The sequence below is a fragment of the Oncorhynchus masou genome, chromosome 29 (genome assembly GCF_036934945.1).
Source record: "Oncorhynchus masou masou isolate Uvic2021 chromosome 29, UVic_Omas_1.1, whole genome shotgun sequence".
NCBI classification, from domain to species: domain Eukaryota; kingdom Metazoa; phylum Chordata; class Actinopteri; order Salmoniformes; family Salmonidae; genus Oncorhynchus; species Oncorhynchus masou.
The window spans coordinates 61163523-61180733 of record NC_088240.1 but is presented as its reverse complement, the minus strand read 5'-3'; the positions used below and the strand labels follow the sequence as shown (position 1 = coordinate 61180733).

The 17211-nt window shown below is 41.0% G+C and overlaps 3 protein-coding genes across 3 annotated transcripts; 1 reads left to right on the top strand and 2 right to left on the bottom strand.

Annotated features, from left to right (window-relative positions):
* Window positions 1-597: 597 nt before the first annotated feature.
* On the bottom strand, window positions 598-2953 carry LOC135521251 (sclerostin domain-containing protein 1-like). Its single transcript, XM_064947175.1, has 2 exons — window positions 2621-2953; window positions 598-1616 (listed from the first exon to the last, which is right to left on the bottom strand). The coding sequence occupies exons 1-2, from the start codon at window positions 2826-2828 to the stop codon at window positions 1168-1170; spliced, it is 657 nt and encodes a 218-aa protein (XP_064803247.1). The 5' UTR covers window positions 2829-2953; the 3' UTR covers window positions 598-1167.
* Window positions 2954-7742: 4789 nt separating this feature from the next.
* Window positions 7743-12569, bottom strand: LOC135520179 (ankyrin repeat and MYND domain-containing protein 2-like). The gene is made up of 10 exons (XM_064945541.1): window positions 12350-12569; window positions 11819-11883; window positions 11330-11468; window positions 11104-11202; window positions 10728-10888; window positions 10147-10361; window positions 9691-9826; window positions 9153-9281; window positions 8839-8968; window positions 7743-8591 (listed from the first exon to the last, which is right to left on the bottom strand). The coding sequence occupies exons 1-10, from the start codon at window positions 12414-12416 to the stop codon at window positions 8437-8439; spliced, it is 1296 nt and encodes a 431-aa protein (XP_064801613.1). The 5' UTR covers window positions 12417-12569; the 3' UTR covers window positions 7743-8436.
* A 1250-nt stretch (window positions 12570-13819) lies between these two features.
* Window positions 13820-16932, top strand: LOC135520178 (tetraspanin-13-like). Its single transcript, XM_064945540.1, has 6 exons — window positions 13820-13985; window positions 14689-14856; window positions 15263-15343; window positions 15611-15724; window positions 15828-15941; window positions 16728-16932. Exons 1-6 carry the CDS (start codon window positions 13866-13868, stop codon window positions 16800-16802), a joined length of 672 nt encoding a protein of 223 aa, XP_064801612.1. The 5' UTR covers window positions 13820-13865; the 3' UTR covers window positions 16803-16932.
* The last annotated feature ends 279 nt before the right edge of the window (window positions 16933-17211 follow it).

Sequence of the window (17211 nt, the reverse complement as noted above, 5' to 3'; positions counted from 1 at the left end):
ACCCGAAAACGTTTGACCCAAGTGAAACAATTTAAAGGCAATGCTACCAAATACTAATTGAGTGTATGTAAACTTCTGACCCACTGGGAATGTGATGAAAGAAATAAAAGCTGAAATAAATAATTCTCTCAACTATTATTCTGACATTTCATTCTTAAAATAAGTGGTGATAATAACTGATCTAAGACAGGGAATTTTTACTGGGATTAAATGTCAGGGATTGTGAAAAAAATAAATGTATTTGGCTAAGGGGTATGTAAATTTCCGACTTCAATTGTACATGCTTCAACATTGAAATGCCATCTAGTGTTCCATAGAACAATTTGGGGTAGGCCTACATATTTGTAGGTGGTCGACATGCGCTGCCACCCAAGATATGTTTAAAACTAAATTACTATGTGTAAGTAGCCTGCCACAGGACATGGATTTACATCAATGAAACAAGAACTTGAAAATGGCCCCAGGACATAAAATAATTGCAGGGGGAACATCAATAAAGTATGCAAAAAATAATACTGGGTAATAGTCCATTTTAAAAGTGGTAAATTAGGTCTCTAAAGTAAGAATCAACATACAATAAAGGGGAAATTTGGGTTAACATGTTTTATTAAAATGAAAGCATGAGCAATGACAGATTTTTGCAAAATGTGTGATGCATATTAAAAGGTTTATCAAATGAATAGCAATACAACATATATATTACATCATATACATCTTATCAAAAATGTTTATACATATGTTATCATACTTCAGAGGACATGTGATATCATATTATATATGTACACATATTTACATTGTGTTGTGTATTTGTGGTGCTTTTGTGTTGGGAATCCCTTTTCATGCAGAGCTTATTTTATTACATTATATTGGCTGTAAAACTGTTTGTATAATGGAGTTATGAGCAGGTTTACATTGTCATACAAGAACTTAAATGGTGCGAGTTATGTTACAGTTCCAGACAGTTCTATTGGTCATGATGACCCCATTTAGGTTAATTTCATTTTATTAGCTAATGACTCAATGGTGCCCATTGGTCCTCAGATGTAGCAAGCAACCAATGCCATTCGCTTTTACAAAGTCACTTTCAGTGGTCCTCCTCACAACAAGCCAGTCCCAATAAAGAGATAATCCAAGACCACAGTCACAGAGGCGTTCTGCAGTCCTGCTTTAGGGCTCTGCTTCATGCCAATTCTCATTTAGCTTAATCTTCCCTAGCCTCCTTTTGGCTTTGGCTTTGTGTTTGTGGAGAATCTGGGGCCGAGACAAGGCAGGCTCCTCAAACTTCATATGGCTTGACTCGTTGTGTTGCCGGGAGTACCTCTTACACTTGCACGAGGTGACCACGGTGATTTTGTACGTTCTTGTGCTGCCGTCCTGGCACTGCAGCTGGATGCGTTGGGTGCGCGTCTTGTCGTTGACGCAGCGCCAGTCCTGACTGTTCCTCCGGCTCCAAAACTTTCTGCCGTAGCCGCCGCCGATCCAGTTGGGAAGCATCTGAGCGGGGAGGCACTCGCCAGCACATACTAGCTCCTTTATGGGGTTGATGCTTGTGCATTGGCCATCAGAGATGTACTTGGTGGACCTCAGCTCTCTACAGCCAACTTGGCTTCTCTGGTCTGTGAAAGAGAGAAACAGAAAAACGACGAGAATCAACCCACTTTGAAGATTAAAAATGTCCTTTTGTGGCCACAAACAATTTGGTTTCACTTTGAATTCTACTGCAGGTAACATAAAGTGTTTTTAAATCAGAAAACCTTACAAACACAGCCATCTATTTGGTTCATTTGGAGGTTTTTGGCACAGACTCTAAGCCTATACTGGTTACTGGCTTGTAGGGAGGAAATGGTGCATTGCACTTGCATGAGGGGAACGGCTTTAGTGTTCTGAGCTATGTCAATGGAGCTGGCTTTCTTGTAGGATTATCAGCGGGCAACTGGTAGGATTATCAGCACTGTTCTGCTCCAGGCTACAGTTCCTCACTCTCCCTGTAATCCAAGCCAGGGCCCCATTCACAGACTGCCATACACCTCTGTGACAATGTGCCCCCTTCTCTGTGACAGAGTTTGATGAATGAAGAGAGGAGAGGCTCCCTTTCTCTCCTTCATGCTCGGGGTCCTGAGAGAGCTCAAGTCAAACAGCGCCACAATCACAGACTTCCTGTGTATAGGAACACACCTCCATTCAGTGGCGCTGACACACAATCACTCCCCAAGCGCTAGCCTGGCTGCCCTGGGTGACTCATCTCTGCTGCCCTGCTTGGACGCCTGCCAGGAGTGTGTGTGTGTATTGAAGATCATTGTGCCAAGCTTTGCCTGGTCTCACTCAGTGGGGGCATCTGATACTGTCTCTGGAGAGTGTCACTACTTAGCTACTGACCAGAGCTGATCATATGTAATTTTAGCAGCTACATTAAGAATGTAGCATATTAATTTCAAATATAATTTAGAGAACACCATCTCAACAACCTAATTGTAGAAGCCTCTATAAACCTGCTTGCGCTGGAGAAAAAAAAATATATGCACTTGTCTTGAGAAATAAAAAAGGTTTTAAAAAAGTAAATCAGTTAAAAACAAAGCACAATTTCTCAATGTTTTGAGAAAGAATACTGAACAATACTCACCAACTCTATCGTTCCCAGCAGTATTTCCCGCGCCTCTCCCGCCGTTTCTTGCCCGATTTAAAGAGACATTGCTCCGGGCATCCTGCACAGGAGTATCCACGTGCGAGTATAGGATCTCCGTAGCATCATTATTGAACGCCTGGCAACTCCTCACAAGAATAGAAAACAAGAATACGAGGTGGCACGACTTGCGTGCGCTCAAGTGCATATTTGCTTCTGGGGATTTAGGGAATAAGCAGATCCCGTGTCAGGTAAATTGATTCTGTGCCTCTGATGTCTGCGGCAGAGATACTACGTTCTGAGCTTGTTTTATATAGGCCTGCCCGAGTCTAGTTTTGGCAACCGCTCAGGTGCACATCATGGGATCTCTTGACTGAAGGCTGGGCGTAAACTGGATAACCACGCCCATGTGTCTGTGCGCTAGAGAGCCAGTGCGTCTAAAACATCTGGACTGATCCTGTTCCTGTCTCTCCAATTGATGGGATTTGGTGCTATTGCGTAATTTGTGCTTCTTAAAATCGCAACCTATTCATCACATTTAATCTATTCAAAATAATAGAAGAACCCTCCACTTTTGGTCTTTGCAGTAATGTGTTCTGCTTCTGTTAAATGTTTTTTTATATATATTTTTATATATATTCCCTCATTTAATCATCTTCCATGTTCTGACATGCAATCTCACCTATTCTTCTTAATTCAAAAATGAAAGCTGATACGGTCTGTGTAATTTGCTTTCGGTCTCTGTCATTCTCTTCCTCTCGACCTCTCAATCCCTTGTCATTTTTATACCTAATGATTGGAGTGCCTAGACGAACTGGAGTCTTTGTGTGTGCGCAACTCGTGGCAAGGAGAGATATAATTACTTCTGTGGGAGCATTCACTTTAGCCGTGTCTTCCAGATTTGAAAAGAAGTGTCACACATAGACACTAATTGTTGCTTATGTGAATGAAATCTGATACACTTTTGTTCAGTGTCATTATCATATGAACCTTAAATATAGGGCCCTCCTTCCTCCTGTGTAGAATACCACAAAGCATTGAAAACAAAACAGATGACTGTATCTTGTGATATAATATCTGCCTGAATACATGTAAAGGTGAAGCCATAATATATTGTTTGTACTCTTGTTGATTTTGTAACTAACGACCTTGTCTCTTTTTTACTTTAATGCAAGGCATATTTCACTAAAAACTTCTTTCACCTACCTCACTTCCGCCACAAAATAAAGACAATCAAACCATTTTATCCCAGGAGACTAGTAATACATGGATGGCTTTCCCGTCTACAGTCCTTTAGGTGATGGGGTGAATGGTGCAGAAGTTCATACGATATACCACTGTCATGTTTCTCCTATCTAAAGGAGCAGAAATCTGAGACAGCACCGTCTGTAGGTGTCCAGACCATGGAGACGGTGACATATAGGAGTAGATCAGGTGACAGAATCCTGTGGGAAGTAAAGGGACAGGTACACAATCCCACACACATTCCTGCACGCACACACACACACACACACACACACACACACACACACACACACACACACACACACACACACACACACACACACACACACACACACACACAGTGAGTTGTTAACATATCGACAAGCAACATGACAGGAGTGTGTGTATTGGCAGGAAGGGACCCTCATGTGGTAAGGGGGGGGGGGGGGGGCTAGAGAGGGACAACATGGGAACAAAGCCAAGAGAAAAAGTTCATGGGTGTGTAGAATTCACTATGAATCCCCAAGGAAGCCCACTGTATAAATGCAGACAATGGATTTGTGTCTTCTGCTAGAGAGCTGTTCCCAGTTTGCCTTTGGACACCAGATTCAAGGTACTGATTTCATTTTCCCAATTGTATATTATAATTGATATGAATTATTATGTAAAAATTGTGAAATATCCCAGTTTACTGTGAAGAATAGAATTGTGAACTTGGGCTACAATTTAGTAATAGGCCCACGATAATGTAATGAAATAAGTGCATGCAATTCAGGGAAACCTTCGTCACCCTGCAGTCAATACACTAGGTAGAGATAGTATGCCATCTACTGACCAGTCGTTGCCATTGTTGAAGGAACTCAATTACAGCACCAGTAATAATGTCATATCATGAACGTTAAAATAATAATAATAACAAATAAAACAATATCATGATTGTTATCATTTAGCCTCACATTACACCAAAATCTATCAATTATTGCCTCCTGCCCCCCCCCCAAAAAAAAAAAAAAAAAAAAAAAAAAAAAAAAAACATTTCAGAAACCTATGCAATCTGAAGATGAGGCAAGAGAACAGAATTCTTTGTTATGACAAAGAATATAAAACAGGGGTTTCCTGCCTCCAGGTAGATCTAGTAGGGTGGTTGGTTTGGTTTGTCCTTCATAGGTGATAGACATGTCTGAATTACTATACTTCATTTATCTTACCTAAAAGATTGATCAAGTATTTTGAAGATGTAATGATATTTAGAATTTCACTGCATATTCCTACAGGGGCTTAATGATGCTCTCCAGAAGTATGGAATCATGAGGGACATTGATGTCTGTCAACTTTACCTTGCCAAAAAGTAGTCTTGTCATAACTATGGAATCTATAACTTAAGTATTTCAAAGGAGGCCATATTCATTGCAAGGCTGTGGACGTGATGTGACCTGTAAATTATAATTTGTTGGAAAATACCAATCATGTCAGTATATGCCAGTATTATGTTATATAAAATGCACAGAATGCAAATGAACAAAATTTGATTATAGAGGACTCGTCAATATTCAAGACTTTTCAAGATTCTCCATGCTGAGATACTTAACAGGGTACTGTAGCCAACATCACAAACAGATAATGATACTGCATACAGTTATATTAAATGTGGGAATGTGTGACAATCAAACACTAGGCATGTCATATCAGAATAGCCAAGGAAGGAAAAATATAATTTTTCCATTTCCAATTCATAATGTTCTGTAAATGTTTCAAATTACCGAACTCTCCTACCATTCCCTCAACTGTTGCATGACAGACAATTACCTCCAAAATAATAAAATAACATATATTTCAGGTAAATATTACCATCTTTATTTTCCTAAGCATATGCTATAACATTGCATTGCATGTTCTCTGTGTGTTTGTCTTGATGTGGATCTGTGTTTTCCATCCTCAAGTGCACACATGCCTGTCCTGTTTATAGACTGTCCCCAGATCTGTTTGTGCTCTTGCCAAGTCCATTGCTGTCATTGTCAAGCCAAGTTTGGCATGACAATGTCACATGGAGCTGTTAAGAGAGCAGAAACAGGCTGGCACCCAGGCTACAGTCCTTACTGTATGTTTTCCATTCCTAGACGCCCTGGGACACCTGACCTTTCATTGGGTTCTTCTTCTGCACAAACACCAAATGAAGAGGCTGGAGGACTGCGTGGCTGAGCTGAGGAACTTGCAGCATCTCCACAATGTCAGTGAGTGAATAGGGATTCCACTGATACTGTACAGTCTAAGGCCCTCACATTTGACATGGTTATGTGAGGAACAACAGATATGACCAGTGGAGGCTGGTGGGTGGAGGAAAAGAAGACAGGCTCATTTTAATGGTTGGAATGGAACAAATGGAACGGAGTCAAACGTGGTTTCCATGTTTGATACCATTCCATTCCAGCCATTACAACGAGCCCATCCTCCAATAGCTCCCCCCCACCAGCCTACTTTAGATTTGACACAGTATTGCAGATTAAAACTTGTTTGACAATTGCTTTTGCAGCTTTTTTCCCTGAATCGCTAATCACAACAGACCGGATATCGTCAATATGTGGTCCATAACTTGCCTTCAGTGAAGCTATTGGATAGAAGAGGTATGTCAACAAATATTGAAATGATATTCCAAAAATGGGAAAATAGGCAACTAACTCGTGAAACTGTTATAATACATTGCTGTGTCAAGTCTGGGATCCTTGTTGAACCTAAAGTGATTCCCGGTTGACAGAGATGAAGCAGGAGAGGAACAGTTCATTACAGCCGTTTAGTATAGAACACTATTGTGTCCCCCAGTTGGCAGCCGGGCAGAGACTCCTGCCAGTAGAGAGACTGGCATCTATGGGGAGGGATGACACCTTGCTCAAGGTAAAATACTGTACTGTACCAAAGGAGAAGAGCATTTGCCCTATATTGCAATTCACCAGCTTTTTTAATCTATTGAATTCAAAAATTTAGAAAATATGCAATCAATTTGATACTTTTCATCCGACTTGCAGTTCACTATGGATCAAGACAACATTTAAAGTAAGTCACAATTAAGGGATATGGGTGATTATCTCTTCTTACAAATTCTGCAATGTTACAATTGGACGTATTAATCCTAAAGTAGTGAATGTCTCAATGTCTATTTATATGCGCTTCTCTATGATGCTTATCTCTGCCCAGGAGCCCCATTCGGTGAGATAGCATATCCCAGTGTGCACAGAGCCATGCAGAGATCCATCATGCAGTTCTCCATTGTGGACTGGAAGGCAATTTCCACTGCTGGGGGAATGGAACCAGCCAGGGGCCAACATCCTCACTGTCATGTTCAGATAACTGCACCAGAAACAAGAGGGGTGAATCTCAATTGTATTTAACCAATTCTTCATGTCCTCTCTCCTTAGCTTCTTCTCAAAATGCATTAGAGGAGAAGATCATAGGGGAGGAACATCCGATCTTCTCTAATATGCTTTGAGAAGAGGAGGAGGATGTGAAGAAATACAATTGAAATTCTCACCTGGAGGTCATACCACTGTGGTGTCATGCTGTATGAGCCTGTAGAGGGAGCTCTAGCTGAATTATACAAGTCAATAGAATCAGTTCTCATTACCACTACACAACAAACAGACACCCCATTTCAATGTTACACAGTACAGGATGAACTGGAGGAAGAACTTTGGGAGTCTGAATCCTCACTGGTCTACATTAAGCACATTTGCCATGTGAGTGGAGTCTAGTCTTAGCCTGATCCCAGATCTGTTTGTGCTATCATGTCAAAACGGTGTCATACGAAACATTGTTTGGCATGACAAGGAGTGGCAATGTTTGGCATGACTGATATAAACAGGCTGACACTCAGATGAGTAATCTATCATACAATCAAAAGCACAGAGACAGTAGTGGTGTTTATTCTGTTGTATTGCAATCACAGTCATTTGACATCTTCGAAACATCAGTATTCAACAACAACAAAAAAGCCACATTGTTAGAGGGATTTGCCAAATTGCTTTTTCAGGAGGTTACAGTAACTTAAAAATTATTTTGTTCTTGGCCAATTCAAGCCACTTTACTGTATGTTTGGAAACAATGTCCTTTATCTATTAACTAGGGAAATTAAGGACATGAACAAACAGAAAAGCAATTAAACCTACGACTACTTCTTTACATAACACTCCCTGAAGCACTTTGCATTATTCTTGAAAAAAAAAAACACCGACATAATTATATTAGTGTACAATTTAACATTGGACATGAATGATAAAAATAAAAAAATGGAATAATTTTTTTCATTTTTTAAAGCATAGACACTCGTGACCCTAACCCTTCTTCCATCGTGTGCAATAGTGTCGCGTTGCTTTGGTGGAAAACAATGTCAGATCATCAATAAATAAGGGATCCTTTCCCATGGGTTCAGGCCTTAAGCTTGTGTGAAGCTCCTGCATACTTCATCCCCAGGTTAACTGTTGGGCCTTACATGGCAGGCCTCCCTTAGACCTTCTAGGACAACAGTGTAGACCTGGAGTAGGGGAGACAGCAGGGTGTATAGGCATTGTGCACCTGTGTGGGATGTCACTTACAGACCTCCTTCAGTTCTCTGTGGCTGGAGTGTAGGAGACAGGGCTGGGGGGAGAGGGGTCTGCTTGGTTGTCAGAGGTTGACGGGGAAGTTGGAGAGTCTTCATTGGGTCCTACTGAGAGGTCCTGCATGGAGCCTGTCGCCGACTCTACCGCCTGGCTCTGCTCTGAGAAACACATAAGTGGCCCACTGTTAACATGATGCCTTGTAACACGGCGCAATGGAAAGACGATATAACCTAACTAACCACTTTTGAAGCTGAAGCATCCTATTCAAAACCAAGCATCGTTTTGTAACCAATGTACAGTAGGTGTTTCATGTCATCCTTGGTCACTTCTAATTACAATGAGACATATACAAATTAAACAAGAGGTGACATGAAAATGTACGGCTGAAGAATATTTCCCCAATACCTTTCCTCTGTCGCTCCATCAGCTTGGCTGACTCTGCCTCGTGCTTTTCTCTCTGCCCCTGAAGCTGCTTGCAGACCTTCTTATGGGTGAACCAGTGCATTTTCTGGCAGGCTGGGGCACAGTAAATCACCTATAGGAATACAAAAACTTTGCATGTGTTGGGTAAGAAGAGAGGCCCATGCATCAGATGCAAGGATACATAATGACAGAATGACCATTGCTATTGCAGTTCTATGAATGATGACAATGGATATATGAATATAGCATTTGACTGTATTGATATGAGTTACTGTAGAAAAGTGCATTGTGCCTACCATTTTACAGATGGAGCATCTCTTCTCTGCTCCCTTCTCCCCACAGGTGGTACAGAACTCTGCATCCATGAAGCCCACCTGTCCTGTTATAGCCTGGATCAAAACTGAGATGGCTGTAGGATCGTTACCCTGACCAGGACAGAAAGGGGAAATGGTAGAGAAAATTCTAAATATACACAAGATATACAGTACAAACAATTGAAAATGACACTAATGGTCAAAGATTAAGCCTAGTCATGAACTAAAAAGCTATTTTAAAGGAAATTTCTCATTGAGCATGCTTTTTAGTCCATGACTAAGCTTAATCATTGTCTGGGAAACCGGGCTTAACAGTATAAAGGTTGAAATGGTTATTAAGCCCATAACATGAAACTATTACAAGCGGTGCTTCACTCAAACTGACGTTGCAAAATGAGTCTATATTAAATACACAGACAGACATCACGAGAGAGAGCATGACTGTAAAAGCACTTTGTGACAAATATTGATGGGAAAAGAGGCTTCATAAATCAATTTGATTGATGACTGATTGACTCACGATCTCCACGGGAGCGATACTTCGTACCAGCTGCTGCAGCAGTGTGGCGTCACGGTGGGGGAACTTGCGGATGCACTCTCTGATGAACTTCTCCTGGAACAGCGGGAAGCCGTCACTGTCCCGGCCCTTCAACAAGCTGCATGGGGACAGCAATGACATCTGGGGTTGTATGCATTGCAATACAGTATACATAACAATCAAAAACAGATTTAGTGTGTCAGAGTATTTCTACACATCATCAGTGCAGCCAGATATATGCATTTCATAGCAATTTCTTCCTTATCTTACCAACTTTTTTCATTGACATCCTCTGTCAGTCCAGTTTAATAAAAAAAGATCTATAAATAGTAGTAATAGTGTCCGGGTAACCAGCCCCATATGTATTTACATGTTCATATGTCTATACTCTATGCATGTCTGGGAAACCAGCCCATACAGTCCAACCCCCTCGCCCACCTCTTGATGAGTCCTTCCAGCTTGTCATCACGCTCCTTGAGGAAGGAGGCACACTTCTGCAGCACACAGCTAATGTAGTGCATCTTCATTGCCAGCACCTCGTTCATGTCCTGCTGCTTCACACACTTCTCACAGATCAGCTCCATCACCCGCCGGCACTTCTCCAGGGCCTCCACCTCGGCCAGCACCGGGTTCTCCTTCACCAGAAGCACCATCTGAGAGAGGCAGACAGAGAAGGGGGGGTTCTCATACACTATAAAGGGTGACATAACAGCTCCCTATTTAGGATGGATTGCCAAAGGTCACATAACCCATTATTCCCCAAAAAGCTATGCTTTATAAAAAGGTGACATAACGCACGGATAGGGTTATATTGGTGGTGGTCTGTCTTTGTGTTTTGCCTTTTACAGTTCTCCAACAGACTTGTCTTTAGCCGGAAAAGGTCTGCTTACTTTTTTCCCGCCTGATATCCTCGCTGGTCTGAGGTACACATTGCTTTGATCAAATATGCATCACTTAATATCTCACTCAAAACCCACTATTCCATATTGTGGCCCAGAGACAGCGGTGGTGGTATTTACCTTGACGGGGTTGAGGTTGGTGCTCATGATGATCTTGTGGAGGGGCCCTGCCAGTTTGGGGGGCAGCTTGGGCTCCTTCTCCAGCCCCTGGCGTTTGGTGTAATACTCCAGCTTGGCCCGCGAGAAGAAGTTGTTGATCACCGTCACACAGTCGTGCTGCCCTGGGGAGAAGAGAGGAGATACACCTGGGTGAGAAACAAGTTCCGATATCTCACTGTGACAGAGGTTGCATTCATAAGGCTCCAAACAGAATGTGCCCTAATGAACACGATCAGAATAAAGGGTGGCAATGCCAATATGGAGTCATTCAAGTTTATTCTACGTCACAGACATCACATACACTTCCTGTTATGTGTGATATCCTTACTGTACTTACCGACAAACGCAGCCATCTGAGATGCTGTTCGCCCGACGGAGTTGACCACATCTGTCTCCGCTCCTGCATCTAACATCATCCAGGTGATATCAGTCTTACCTAGATGGCAAGGTGGGGAGAAAAGAGTTACCGCACACAGTCAAATTAATGAATTCACCACGGGGCACCCTGATCTACACAGGGATATCCTTTCTCAGCAATATGAACAGTGAGAAAATATGCCTACCTGACAGCCCGGCGAACATCAGTGCCGTGTATCCATGCTCGTGTTCATTACAGTTCACATCTGCCCCATGTTGCAGTAGCAGCTTGCACATGTCCGCCTTGCCCTTGTATGCAGCGTGCATGAGGGGAGTCATCCCATTCTGAGGAGAAACAGAACTGTCAGTAGTGTATGTTGTAGATATGCATCATTTAAGTAGCCTATTATAGACAAATGATGCCGAATTAAATCCACATAAAAATATTTCCCATTTTACAGCATTGTACAATGCACAATACAGGACAATGAGATTGCGGAAATTAGCTTTTGCTAAACTGTGGAGTGCCTGGAATGGACTGCCTGCCTCTTGAGGGGCAGACATAGGCAATGTTGTGAAACAAAAAGAGACATGCTGTCTGTGGTTTCCTTACTGTCCAGTTTGCAGACAAATGATGAAGAGCATAAATCAATCAAAAACAAATGTTACAATATAATATCGTTGAAAAATCAAACCTCATCCAAACAGTTGACTCTGACATCCTTGCAGCCCAATAATCTTGAGGCTTCTTGAACATTTCCTGAAAAAAGCATCTACGGTCAATCATTACTTGTAGAAGCATGCTATTCCTTCAAGGGATTGTATTGCATTGAAAGTTATGAACACTGCCACAAGTTAACCAAGGCTTGAAACAACCAACAGTTATCTTGTCAAACAGAAAACTGTTTCAGAAATTTCATGAACTGGCCAGCTAGCTAACATAACGTCTAGTAGTACTGTACAATACTAACGTTAGCAGATTCGAGATTTTTATAACTATCTGTACTAGCTTGGCTAGCTAGCTACAGTAGTTAGCAAGTTTCCTTCCAATGCAACTTGCTGAATTGAGCTATCAAGTTAGCCATATAGTCACCATCATTAGAAACATAATTAACGCACTAGTTAAATGTGAAATCGCACAGCAATCTCAGATATCTTATCTGGACTACAGTAGCAAGCGTACTGTCTAGCTAGCTAGCATTAGCATTAAAGTAAAGAGGATTTACCTGCAGCAATAACTACGAATAATTCCCTCTCCGTGGGAGATAGATCTCCCTTCTTCGGAGCTGACATATTGGCTAGAATTGTGTGTTAAAAAAATCAGTCAATGACATAAGACAAATATGGATAATTATGAGTGAAACTAAATTATAGACTATCACGTTGTTTGGTTTTCATTCTGAAGCTTGCTAACTGGCTGTTGGGGTTAAACTGGTGGTTTCAGACTGTACCACGTGTTTGGTACAAGGGTGGGCATTGAAATTCATACGAATTCATTCAACTTTTTCTCTTCCATTGAAGACATTAACACAGAACGTAAATAATATGCATCATTATTATTGCAGTATACAAAATTTCAACACCGTAATTATTTATCATAATACCAACCGCTTTCAAAGCCCATTCTCCTCCCCCTTTTCAACATTTGTTAGCAGTTCCACAGAAGTTTAGAAAGTTAATTCTTGATATGTTGAAGCGTTTAGGCGGTACGTATTTTATACATTGTTCCTCTAGCCGTCAGTGTTCTTCAATATGTTTTAGTGGGGTATAATTCATCACATTTGTACTTAAGCACGAGCACACTTTCATAACTTGAATAACAAATATTAAGGTGTTGTATTGAAAAGCAATAGTGTTGTTTATCAATTTCCAAATTAGAGGATAAAGGTTAAAGATACATTAGTGTCGTTATATGCTCCCATTGTTTCAAAAGTATTTTTCCTCATCAAAAATAGCATTTGTTTTACTGCAGTCATTTTGAAGTGTAACTGCAGTACACTACAGTTATTCTGTAATTACTGCTCCAAAATACCACAGTGGACTGCAGTTACTGCACTTTTACTGCCTTTTTTTGTAGGGGTTTACCCTACAAAAATATTGCAGTTTTGAAACTGCAGTCCACTGTGGTATTTTGTACTGCAGTTATACTGCACTCTAACTGCAGTTACACAGCAAAATTACTGTAGTAAAAAAATAAACTATTTTTGGGCATATTATTTGCAGTTTACTGCACCACTCTAATTGCAATCTTTTTTTGTAAGGGAATATTTTATGTGAAATGTCTTACAGTGCAGCCTAGTCCTAGTAAATCTCCAGAGTGGCGCAGAAGTCAAAAAGGCACTGCGTCTCAGTGCTGGAGGTGTCACTACATACCCTGGTTCGATTCCAGGCTGTATCACAATCGGTCGTGATTGTGAGTCCCATAGGGCAGCGCACAATTGGCCCAGCGTCGTTCGGGTTTGACCAGGTTAGACTGTCATTGTAAATAAGAATTTGTTCTTAACGGACTTTCCTAGTTAAGTAAATGATAAATAAATAAACATACACAGTATCTGGTGATTAAAATAACACTTGGGTAATTACTTGCTCAGCCATCACACATTTTTTTTAGCTGCATTTGCATATGTGAAGTCATCATTTCAAGACGACCAATCCGGTAAATTGACAACCTATTTCCCTGGACTTGTCCCTCTTTGGAATCCTACACACCTTAAAAACGCCACAGTCAGTGGTTTTCATTCAATGATAAGACTTCTTACTTTTCCAACTCATTTGAGTCTGATAATTGCTTTGTTCGAGATGGTTTGCGGAGGATTTGTTTGCACGAAGAATTCCCTATGCGCTCTGAACATACTTTATGTTGTAAGTACCACGCAAAGATGTTTCCATATGAATACGAATTGTTTTTCGATGATAGGCTATTAATGAAAGTGCAAAAGCCAACATGATTCGAGTCAAGAATGATATAGCCAGGGCAAGAAGGCTATCATGCAAATTAAGTCGTTGTGACGCCTATCAAAGTGATAGTAGGCTACATTCCAAACAGTTGACACAATGTCTCTCAGTTAATGGAAAGTCTAAATTATTGGTTCCCAACCAGGCGTACTAGGACATCTGGGGGTATTTAAGAAGCTTCATGATACCATAAGCCTACTTTGTAATCCCATAAGTACATTTTACTTCAGGGTTACTCGAGGCAGAGCAAATTTTTGTTGGCGGTACAGTAACTGAAAAAGGTTGGGAAACACTTGTCTAAACCATATCTGTATAGAGTGATAAATTATCGTCATACAATTATTGCAATTAATGTATAATATAATCAAAATACTCAATGTGATACTTTCCCAATGTCTTAATAAATATTGTATTATGTATCAAATGTGTTTTTATTTCATCGTAACATCTGTCTAAAGACTTTAATTAATCAACCTGAAGGTTGTAGCCTAAATATGAGATGGTGTTGACTTTGCCCACATCAAAGAAATCAGCATGAAGTGTCCTTTTTAAGTGCTTTTCCGTTCCTAGTGGACTTCTGTCATCACTTTGTATTGTGCTTGGTCTTCAGATGGTGAGCTTGCTGCTGATTGGAGTAGCTGCTTGGGGGAAATGGTTTGGCCTGATCTCCAGTATTCGGGTGGTGGCTGGAGTCATTGGCGTGGGCATCTTCCTGTTATTTGTGGCCTTCGTGGGCCTCTGTGGAGCCCTGATGCACCACCAGGTCCTGCTGTTCTTTGTATCCTTCAATCAGGACTAGGGTGACGTTGCCCCTAGACACTGAACTTGGGTCATGTTTTTCTTGGCATTTTTCCCAACTAATGGTTAAGATTAGGATTGGGGGAAGGGAAGCTGATCCTAGATCCACTCACTTTTCATCACCTTCATGTTGGTTTTGTGTGGTTGTAATGTGTTTTATTCATGTCCCCTATCATTACATGGTTAAGTGAATACAAACTACAACACCTACTGAAACTGAGGACTGTTGTATACTAGAGGACCTTAGTTGCAATGTGTACCCAGACTACTCTTAATAACTGCTATTTTCTCACTTTATGAACAATTCTCTTTCAAATACACAGCCTCGCGTTGCCTAGTTTGTTTCCAGAGGGTTGTCACATGTGAGCTTCCTTAATTGGCCTCAGTACATGATTATTCTGTTCCTGGTGTTTGTGGTGCAGCTGTCAGTGTCTGCCGCATGTCTGGCTATCAGTAAAGAGCAGCAGGTACGTGACAATATATTATGTGTATAATGTGATTCATGACCACTTAATCTGTAGAACACCTTAAATAAATACTGGAAATCATTCATACTTTCCTTCTGTGTCCTGTATTAGATATTTAACAAATGGATAAGGCACAACATAAATGGAAAGTGTGAATAATTTCCAGTTGATCGCAAAGAAGCATTCTGATTGATGACATGCTGAAAGAGGCTCTGGTCACAGAATTCAAATCTCCCTGCACCGCTTCATCCATTTCCCCCACTGTAGAAAGAACTCCTAGAGGTGGGCTGGAACAAGTCCGAGGCCACTCAGAAGGATGTGGAGAGAACTCTGAACTGCTGTGGCTTCTTCCATCCAAACTATAATGGCACCTGTGACGCGGTAAAGACTGGCTTGTTATCAGTGTAAACCAGCAACATGTTTGTCAGATAGTGATGGACATGACTTAAATGATGTCCTCTCTACTTGCTTCCTCACACTACAGGACTGTTTCTCCAACCCATTATCCTGTGACCCTTGTGCTCCAATCATCCAAAGTCATGCTGAGGAGGTTTTACGCTTTGTGGGTGGGATTGGATGCTTCTTCAGCTTCACAGAGGTTAGCAACCTGCTGTAGCCTCATAGAAATGCACTGACAATGGGTAGAACTTGCTGTGTAACATAGGAATTTACTATGTAAATTGGAACTGAAAACAAAACACTCTGTAGTGGGGACTTTTACTGTCTGCATCTTTATATTATGTCATCGACACTACATTTTAGACTTTTGATTTAGACTTTTTGGCTTCAGAAATGATTTCAACAATTCCAAATCTATTGATATCTACACTGAGTGTACAAAACATTAGGAACACCTGCTCTTTCCATGAGACTGACCAGGTGAAAGCTATGATCCCTTATTGATGTCACTTATTAAATCCACTTCAATCAGTGTAGATGACAGTGAGGAGACGAGTTAAAGAAGGATTTAAGCCTTGAGACATGGACTGCCATTTAGGAAGTGAATGGTCAAGACAAAATATTTAAGTGCTTTTCAATGGGGTATGGTGGTAGGTGCCAGGCTCACCAGTTTGAGTGTCGAACTGCGACGCTGCTGGGGTTTTCATACTCAACACTTTCCCATGAGTATCAAGAATGGTCCACCAGGACATTCAGCCAACTTGACACTACGTTTGGACACATTGGAGTCCGACATGGGCCAGCATCCCTGTGGAACACGTCTCACCTTGTAAAGTCCATTCCCCAATGAATTGAGGCTTTTGAGGGCAAAAGTGGGTGCAACTCAATATTAGGAAGGTGTTCTAATGTTTTGTACACTCACTGTGTATTGTGCTTTAGTATTAATTTATTCACATATTAATTTTTTTCCTCCATCTAATTTCAGATCCTGGGAGTGTGGCTGACACACAGATACAGAAATCAGAAGGATTCCCATCCAAACTCTGGTGCATTTCTATAACTAGCCTGTTCATAAACTCAACTTTGCACTGTCATGCATTTGTATTTAGATCCTGTGACTCATCTACAACTGTTTCCTATTCAGATATTGCCATTGCTGTGATAATATAACTATGCGTTGATACATCTAACACTTGACTGTTTTTTGACAAAGTTAGTGAAAACAAACAATTCCAATCAATTTGAATCTTGAGTGAAGGACACTGAAATTGAGAGCAGTTACTTTAAGGTTAAATTTGACTGAGGTCACTGATTTGGAGTAGTGATCAAATGTCATAAATCTACTGTGCACACCTTATACAAACAGCACAGGCAGAGCGTAATGTTTCCTGGTAAGCTGTCTGTGGATTCCCAGTTTCAAACCCGTCTTTCTTTGGGTACCTACACAGTGCCGTCTTTGTTGCTTTGTA